Consider the following 9,469-nt stretch of genomic DNA (forward strand, 5'->3'; position numbering starts at 1 on the left):
GTTCAAATGTATTATATTTCGGCAGGTTACATCCTGAACAGGTCAAATGTATCATAATTAGGGGCATGTGTTAACATTAGTTTAGTAAGTGCTCGAGTAGTCTCAGCAGTTTAAGTTATGTGGTAAAGCTGTTACTTTGTGTCTGAAGAGCAGCTAGCAGCTAAACTATCTGAACATCCTGCTTACACATTTAAAAAGTTAATTTATGGCCTCATCTTTTTTTTAAGGCAACAGTAGCTTTACATATTTGCAAATACTCCAGGTAGAGCTTGAGTGGAGTGTTATGGACATTCAAAATGACCGCCATAGGACATGGGACTGAGCCAAATATAAATGTTTCCTTTTTAAATATGGTTGGGATCTGATTTAATAGAAACAATAGATTGGTTAATGATAATACATCAGTTTTCTATTATTTCAACTATTAAGTTTTAAAAAATATTTAAAAAGGAAATCCACCTCCTGACTTAATCAAGAGGCTTAAGACAGCTTAAACATGAACTGAGCCCAACCTCACCATGAAAGAAATTAACTTAATTCTGTTTGCGAATGGGCAGATATGTCTGTCAACCAGTAAACCAAAGCATAATACTCACATATCTAATTGGAAAAATAAGCCAGCTTCAAACCCAAAAGCGCAGATAAAGAAGTTGTCATACCTAAACATAGTAGGCCAACAACTGCTTTTGTTTCTTAACATATTTGAAATAATTGTCTGAAAGCTATTTCCATAAGATTAAAAGTTGGAACATCTCGATTGGAACAGTAACTGTTGTTAATGCACTTCATCATATAGCAATACATCAAGAGTGTTTGATAAATACGGATCAACAAGTCCATGTAATGTATATAACATCAGCGACTTAGTTAATGATACAATTTGTATCAAACAAGGTTTTTCTCTGTCTAGCATGGATTCAGCTGGGATCTGCTACAGACAACAGTAGACACTGTTAGCCAAAAGCACAGCAGAGGAATCTGTTAAATATATTTACAATACATACATGTTTCATTTACAGGTGTCCAGTTGTTCTCTGTCTGTAGCAGATGCCAGAGTTGACCCAAAATAAAGGGCCAGAGAGAGAGAGAGAGAGAGAGAGAGAAAGAGATAGAGAGAGAGAGAGAGAGAGATGTCCCTTACTAAAACTAAGGTACACACGACAGGGTCACCCATCTCTACAGCTACAACTCTGACCAAAATACTGATGTCATCTCAAATAAGACGACTACCTTTCAGACACCTATTTTTACCGACATGGAAAAACCCCACAAACAGCCGCACAACACACACAGAAAGATTAATATAATACACAGACCTTAAGTCAAATAGTAGTTTGAAAGTGTCATGTGATTTATGGAGTGGGAGACGAAGATTTGCCACATAACAAGTTAGGAAAAATCATAGAAATTAAGTTTTATTCATCTGTTACTAACACTTTCTTTATGAATTGTGAAATAGAAAATGTCAATCAACTGATGCTACACAAAAAATCGAACAAATTCAAAACACAGTTTGACTCAGGTCTGAGAGTAAGTACAGTGTACAATACATAATGTGTGTGTGTGTGTTCCCAAAACATCAACTCCCTTAAAATATTCTTCATCAGTTATATTTGACTGATCAACACTAACTTTCTATGTCATGATTTGGCTATAAAACACAAAAGTGCCTCTTTAATTTGATGCAAAACAAGTCACTATATAAATAAAATGAACAACTGAGTAGATGTTGAACAATCTGCACAAGTCATACATTTTGTTGAATGTTTTTAAGCTTGCTCTCTCCACTCTGAAGTCTATTTAGTTGTTGCTGAACAGTGACCAAAGCTTGATTTGTATTATCCTCAGCATTTTATTTCCTTCAAACTTTTGCATTCTCTCATAAGAAAAAGCTCCTCAATCCAAAAGCAATCCAGTTTTCAAAATGCAAACCCAACGTGCTTTTCAAGTGGGGCAAAGGCAAATTTCTATTTGTTCTGCTTATGCAAACCATGTCTAGTTGTGTGTGTTCCCAGTTCTATTCAGAAGTCACAATCTGGTATTGTTTTCTAATGAATAATGACACTTTCTTTCATCCCTCAGTAGCCTGTTTGAGCTTTTTCTGCCAGGATGGCGGCTGCCAGCTGTTGGGGATCTGTAATGTGGGGGCTCCTGGCCATTACCCGGCTCACCAGCTCCGAGGGGAAGATGTTACAAAGATTGACGTACACCTTCTCCCTCATGTCCCCATAGTGACCGTGCGCTGGGGATTCTGGGTGCTGCGGCATGTAGGAGGGGGGAGCGTGGGAGGGCACTGTAAGGCGAGTGCTGTATGGCGGGAGAGTTTTGCTGGATGGATGGGGCGGGTGAGGAGTGTGAGCTGAAGGTGGTGGATGGTTTAGGTAATGTGTCGGGGACGGGTGGAGAGCTGGGTGAGAGGAGTGGTGCTGGGCGTAGCCGTCTTGTGCCCAGGGAGGGGTGTGCCAGGATGACTGACGTGTGTCTGGCAGGCTCTGATAGGCAGACGGCTCATACCTGGGCGGCGGCAATGGTGGCTGCCTGTAGTACGTGTCCCAGCCTGGCAATGCTTTTGGCCGGTGGTGATGGTGTGATGTAGAGAGGTGATCATATAGATGCGAGTCTGACACGCTCTCTGCTCGTGTGGGGGCCAGGCAACGGCCAAGAGGAGAGCCGGGGGGGTTGGACTGGGTCAAAGAGTGGTAGTCGCCTGGACAGCTGGAGCGTGCAGCAAGCGGCTGGTGTTGGAGATGAGGGGATAAGGGGTAGAGAGGGCGTTTTGGTGGAGCATCTGGAGGCTGATCATGAGCACAGCTTTGCCCGCGTGTCATGTTCATGTGGTAGCTGTGGAGTCCAGTATTAGATGTGTGGCTGTGTTGGATATTTGTGTAGTCGACAGTATGAAGGCCACAAAGTTCATGGGTCGATGTGGCATGATGCGGATACAGTCGGCTGTGAGGATTAGCATAATGGATGTCTTCCAGTAAGGTTTCTGGGGGGCATCCAGGACATGGTCTCTCACTGTATGAGTCACAGCTGCTACCGCAACTCGCGCTGCTTTCACTGCCGCATTCAGAGCCTGCTGAGCCCATTGAGCCAATCCGCAGGTCAGTGTCGTTGGGGAAGCGACAGTCTGGGCTCCGTCTGGAGGAGAGGCTCAGGCCAGAGTAGGCACGCGTTACTGAGTAGTAGCTCAAGTCCGGAGACTCACAGTGCGGGTAAAGGTCGTGGCTGGGAGCTGGTAGGAGACCATGAGTGGCTGCTCTGCACTGTTGGTCTTGGGGAAGGCTGAGGCTGGATGGGGGGCCTCCTGGAGCTGGGGACATAGTTATACTCGCACTGCAACTACTGCTGTTGCTGGAACTGCTGCTGCTGCTACCACACATGCTGTTCTTTTGGCTCTCCACCCTCCCTTTTGCCAGTAGTTTCTCCTCAGCATCACTGTACGACAGAGCTCGGATGCTGGGGTCTGACTGCCTTTTCTGGGCACTTTTTCTTGCCTCAATGCTGCCAGCTGGAACGCTGTGGCTCTTCACCAGCCCAGTGTCCCCTTGGTTCTTCGTGGTTACGCAAGTCTTGGCACTGGCACGCAGTTCGTCAGCCACAGCACGCTGGGGCTGAGCACCTCTTTCTGGGTGGTAGTATTTACACTTGTGGCCGTAAGTGCACTTCTTTCCTGGAGCGAAGAGACAGAAGGTCTCAGTTTCATTACATAGTAAATGAACAAGCTCCCAGCAAACATTTAAGGGTAAGGCTGGCGATTTTCTACATTTTTGTTGTTGTTGACAAATCTCATGTGCAGAGCCAAACCAATAGTAAACTGATCCAACTTGTAAGTATTGTGTGTGTATGCAAAGCCTGATATTTTATTCCTCTGAGCCGTAGAGCTCGTGAACAAATCAATGAGCCACATGCTGAAATGGGAGAAATGTTCCTTCATAACGAAGAGTTTGGGTACAGCACATTGTTTAGAAATGCTCCAAAACTAATAACATTAATCACATTTTCAGTCTCAGAGCAGTTCTGTGTACGGCAGATGCCACTGTGCATGCACAGAAACACATTTCCAATAACAGTGCTTCGCTATCTTGTTACTGCAAATCACAGCGTCTTAATTCTGTAGTATTGTTAATTTCTCAATGAGCTGCAATACAAACAAGCTAGTAAATCACTGTTAACATGTTCAGTAAAATGTGTTGCTGCACATGCTCAGTGGGGTCTGTCATACAACTAACTGCTCTTTTGAGACTGAAAATATAATCATTGATATTGGTCTTAGAAGCCATTTCTAAACAAACTGCTGTAACCGTAATCTTCCGGGCCAAGGATCATGTCACAGTGCAGCACAGTGGCTCTCTGACATGTTTTTAATACTTCTAGGACAATAATAGAGGTCTACGACACAATATATCAGGCTTTGGATACACATACAATAAACAATACTTTTATAACACCATGTAGTGTAATTGTAAAAAGATTTAGGGGGCATGGCTAGCAATTCTCTGTATTTGTTTTATTAACAAATCTCATGTGCAGAGCCAAACCAACAATGAACTGATCCAACTTGTAAGTCTGAGATGTCATACTACTCTGTGTCATAGACCTCCTTGTTGTCCAGACAATGATTAAAAACAGCAATAAGATAATTTCACCCAGTGCAATGTTAGCACAGCTTACCATCATGTTTGTAATTGATTTTGGACAACAACAGAGGTCTATAACACTGAACAGTATGATATCTCAGACTTGTAAGTTGGATCCGTTCATTATTGTTTTGGCTCTGCACATCAGATTTGTTAACAATAAGAAAAATACAGAAAATTGCCAGCCTAACCCTTTAAAGACATTTTTAAGTGTGAATGGATGTCTTTGTGGCTAAAACTCCTCATTTTGAAGCATGCATTACTGCTGTGTAACACAGTTGTAATGATATCTTACATTTTAAATACATTTATGAACTACATTTAGTTAAACAGTTTAGGTCTCTCCTAAGTTATACAAATATGTGGGTCAATGACGTATAAGGATTTGCAACAACTCAATTGTAGAATAATAAAAAAACAAGCATATCTAATGCAGTAGTTCAAACATTCAGAATGTTGTGTAACTGAAGATCCATATTATACATTTGAAATTAAGTGATTTTAGTGGGGGTTTTTCAAGATTAATTGGCACTGGCCTTAAAAAGAGTCATGTGGTGCGACCATGATTCACCTTGAAATAAATCAATTTACTTAACATGCTTCACATCTTTTTTTACAAGTTTTCAGTAATATAAAGTGTTTGGAAACAAAGTATTTGAATTTTTTTTAAATGTTTGTAAATGATGATCTTTTATTTAGATAAGATATTTCAAGATGAATCATGGTCGCACCAAATGACTTTTTTTTCAGGCCAGTGCCAATTAAGCTTGAAAACCCCCACTAAAATCACTTTCAAATTGTAATATGAATTGTCAGGTACACAACATTCTGAATGTTTGAACTACTGCATTAGATATGCTTGTTTTTTTATTCTAAAATTGAGTTGTTGAAAATCCTTATACGTCATTGACCCATGTGGTAATGTTTTTTCTTCTTGTTTTGAGCTTTTATAAAAGTTTATAAAAGTACTAACACTTGCATCAGGAAATGTTTTCACTATGACACAAGGAGTTCTATATAGGATGCGCACTCATGCTCATAAACAGTATACACACTATGCTCTGCAGAAAATACACACTGATTTTGTTGAAAAAGTGTCCAACAGCAAATAATACAGTTAGAGCAGGTGGACACATTAGTTTAGTTTAGTGTTTAAATTGTTCAGATATTTGAATATTTAAATTTAAAGCCTCATAATGGATTACTACAACTATTAGTTATTATTATAATAATATTAGTTATTAGTGATTATGCACATGTACAAATCATTTTTCAAGCTACAGTTAGGGTTTTAAATGATCTAAACGTTTTTATATATTGCCTGTAACAGTTTTAGTGTTAATGTACAAAGTACAGTGGGTTTAACGTGACTGAAGGCATTATCTATGATTACAAATATGCTATAAAATAGTCATTTATGTTTATACATCAGTTATATGAATGCTTCACAGTAGGAGTTCAGACAATAATAAACACTTAAAAATGTCTGTGTTTACAACTACACTATAATTACATGTTTATATAAGCTAAATTGGGGCAGTTAAAATAAAGCTACCATAGAGCTTTTTTAGATGGACTATATTGTAAATATTGTCCAGTAGCATGTTATTTCTATATGTGTGAGAGTTTTGTGTTGATCTGTGTTCTTACCATATGGACAAGGCTGTTTCTTCTGCTCAGGCATGATAGGTCTTTTCCTCAGGAAGTTGTCTAAGCTGGGGCCATGACGACCAAGAGGGTCATCTGGGGGCATGAATCTGTGAGACAACAAGAGAGGATTTGAAAGGGCAGGATAATTACATCACTGCTCATTAAAGGATTTGTTTGAACATTTGGTGCATGTCACCTTTCAACTCATTCACAGCAATCAGATGGAAAAAAATAGTCAGGATAAAAAATGTTTAGGCATAAATGTCTCTTTTTGCCACTGTGTCATCAAGCTCTATAATACTGACAAAACTCATCACACGCACCTCCATAATCCACCCCCACTTACTTGTCATTGACAAAGGAGTACATGAGCAGTCGCTCATCAATGAACTTTTTCCACTCCGGTTTCTCATTAGCCAGGTCTCGGTAGTTGTCATTGGAGACAATGATGCCGTCTGACTCATAGGCCAGCTTGACAATGAAGCGGTCGTCATAGCAGACCACACGGCGGCCTTGTACACGCCGCGAAGGAGTGAAGACGAGAATCTTTTCCTTCTCAAGACGACGTAAGATCTCCTGGTCTGTGAAGGGGGGGTGCGGACACAGCGAGGTCAGAAGAATCTCACGACTGCATTTGTGTGTGTGTGTGTGTGTGTGTTAAACTGTTTTTTGTGCTAACCTGTTATTGGGGCGTCGGGGCGGGACTGCTCTTTCCTCCATGCAGGCACAAACACTGTGATGTCATGATGACCACGCTCTAGGAACCAATCTACAGCCAGCAGTATGCCCTGGCAGGAAAACACTTCCTTGTTGCCATGGCTACAGGGCATAGCAAAGACACAGAGTAATAGCAAATTAATATTTTGGGTTTCAATAGAGACAGAGTAATTTTCAACAATAAACACATACTAATATTTAAAAGTCTATTGTGTGGAATCAATAAAGTTATTGAACTATACTCCACGTCTTTATTATAATCATTACCACAGACTGCTCACCTCATGGCGACATTACTTCCATCCACCACAATTGGCCGCAGGTTGTCCTGGTCACACACAGAGTCTGATGGACAGGGTGAATCCGAGCGCTGGCTATCCAGCAAATCAGCACAACCACAAGAGGAGGAGGACGACGAAGAGGATGAGGTAGAGGCCAAAGGTCCAGCTTGCTGCTCCGAGTCTGATTTGGTGCCCAGTTTGACCAGCTCTCCCAGTATGTCGTTGATTAGAGTGTCAGGGCCCAGTTTGGACAGAACCAGTCTCACTGTCTCCTCAGAGTAGCCCAGCTTAAGTGCAAACTCCAGCTTAGCCTGGTACTCCTTCCCACTAGCCTCGGATGCTGGCTCTGATGCAGAGGGGTTGGACGGAGGCTCGGGCGGGTGCTTACACGGGGAGCTGGGTGGGGACTTGGCAGGGGTGTCTTCTTTGAGCTCTGATGAGAGTTCAGATGGGGGCTCAGGAGGCCCCTCGGTCCCTAAGTCGACACACTGGGTCCGACAGAGCGGCTGGTGGGTGTTCTTACTGTGCGTTAACCCACCCTCTCCTCCATCCGGGTTGATGCTGGCAGCGAGGGCAACGCTGGAAGACGCTCCCACCTCGCACTCTGCATCGGACCCAGCGTTTTCTTCCACTGCGGCTGGTGGAGGGGAATTGGTGGTGCTGATGTCGCCGGAGCTCTCCCCCTGCTCCTCCATAGCAGGGGGCCCGTCAGTGCCGCCAGCCTGCCGGTCAGCCCCTGCTACGTGGAGATACTCCAAATCCAGCCCCAGGTCGAGGATGTGGCCTGCTCCTGCCTCCACATGGTCCTTCTGGCCCATGGATCTGTCACAGACATCCAGCACACCGGGCCGACTGCTGCCCTCTCACAAAGCTCGACTCATTGATGCCTGAAGAAAAACACAGAGGAGGATGGAAATTAGGTCAAGACTGACATCCTGTACCTCTATAAAACTCATACAGGATGCTGGGACCAGCAACACCAGTTTAGCTCAGCAAGGGAAAGTGGTCTACATATTTAAGTTGATTAACAGTGATATGAAAGTAATGCAGCAGAAATGTTGAATATTTGACATTTTCTTCTCCAATGATCAGCACTAGAACTTAAAGGAAACTATAATTAAGCAATATCTAGCAACTGGCCAGGTTATACTGTGCTTATATCACATTGTTTACAGCGGATTATAGATACAATCCAATAAAAAAGTTTTATTAAATAACTATTAGATTAAAAGAGTCATTTACAAGAAGGTGGTTCTGTTATGCAACGTTAGTAAAGTGCAAAACTAATTTTAAAGCAAGGCAGCAGTCTAATAAGAGCGTCTATTTGCATTAATTTGAATGTTTCCATTAATTGGACTTCCATGGAAGAAGCTCTCACATTTGTGCTCGCTTACAGACATTATCGCTCTTGCTTCAATGCACCATGATGCTGCAGAGACAGTAGTTAGGGGAGCTCTGTATCATCCCGGCTTGCTTACAGATTGCGAGCGGTATCCGTGGAGTGATAATTAAAAACACAACTGCAGAAGGACATTAAACATCATAGCTGTTATATATTCTGATTGCAAGATTTTAACTACCTGTTCTATTAGATGAGAAGAAACCTCCTAGGAGGATACTTAAAATGTAAGTATGGTGTCTGTGTCAAAAAATAACCAGTGTACTGAAATATGAGAATTTGCACTCAGGTTGAACTCTTACAGGATCATCTTGAGTCAACACTGACTCACTTTAGGGAAATCTGACTTTGCACCATTGTTTTCATAGGTAAATTTTGCCTATGATCCTACTGCTGAAAGGCTCTGAGATGATGTTTACCCTCGCTCTGACTGGCTATATCGGGCAGTTAGGGACTCCGATGCGGCACAGACTGGCAGACACAAAGAGCCGTTGGGGCCTCTCACCCTAATTAATGGACTCCCGCTTTTTTTTTTCTCAGTCTGGCCCCTGTGTGTTTTCATAGAGCCACGCCACAGCACATTAATCTAAGGGGGTAGACAGAGGGTGAACTGTTTTTTTTTTAAAAAAGAAAGAAAGCCACCAAGCCGTTAGCGATGAGGCCGACAGACCCTTCCCCCTCATGTTCTACCTGGTAATTAAGGTCCATATGCTTCTTCCCACTGGGGTGGCAGAGTCACTCATTAAAACACTGGGGGGGCTCTGAGGCTACCAAGCCAATCA

General features: G+C 42.4%; 1 protein-coding gene across 1 annotated transcript; it reads right to left on the minus strand.

The window, feature by feature from the left end:
* Positions 1-1,861: 1,861 nt before the first annotated feature.
* On the minus strand, positions 1,862-8,106 carry LOC133976403 (probable ribonuclease ZC3H12C). Its single transcript, XM_062414609.1, has 6 exons — positions 7,289-8,106; positions 6,970-7,109; positions 6,637-6,871; positions 6,291-6,397; positions 2,944-3,673; positions 1,862-2,868 (listed from the first exon to the last, which is right to left on the minus strand). Exons 1-6 carry the CDS (start codon positions 8,104-8,106, stop codon positions 2,079-2,081), a joined length of 2,820 nt encoding a protein of 939 aa, XP_062270593.1. The 3' UTR covers positions 1,862-2,078.
* Positions 8,107-9,469: the final 1,363 nt, after the last annotated feature.

This window comes from Scomber scombrus, chromosome 24 (assembly GCF_963691925.1).
Source record: "Scomber scombrus chromosome 24, fScoSco1.1, whole genome shotgun sequence".
Taxonomy (NCBI): Eukaryota; Metazoa; Chordata; class Actinopteri; order Scombriformes; family Scombridae; genus Scomber; species Scomber scombrus.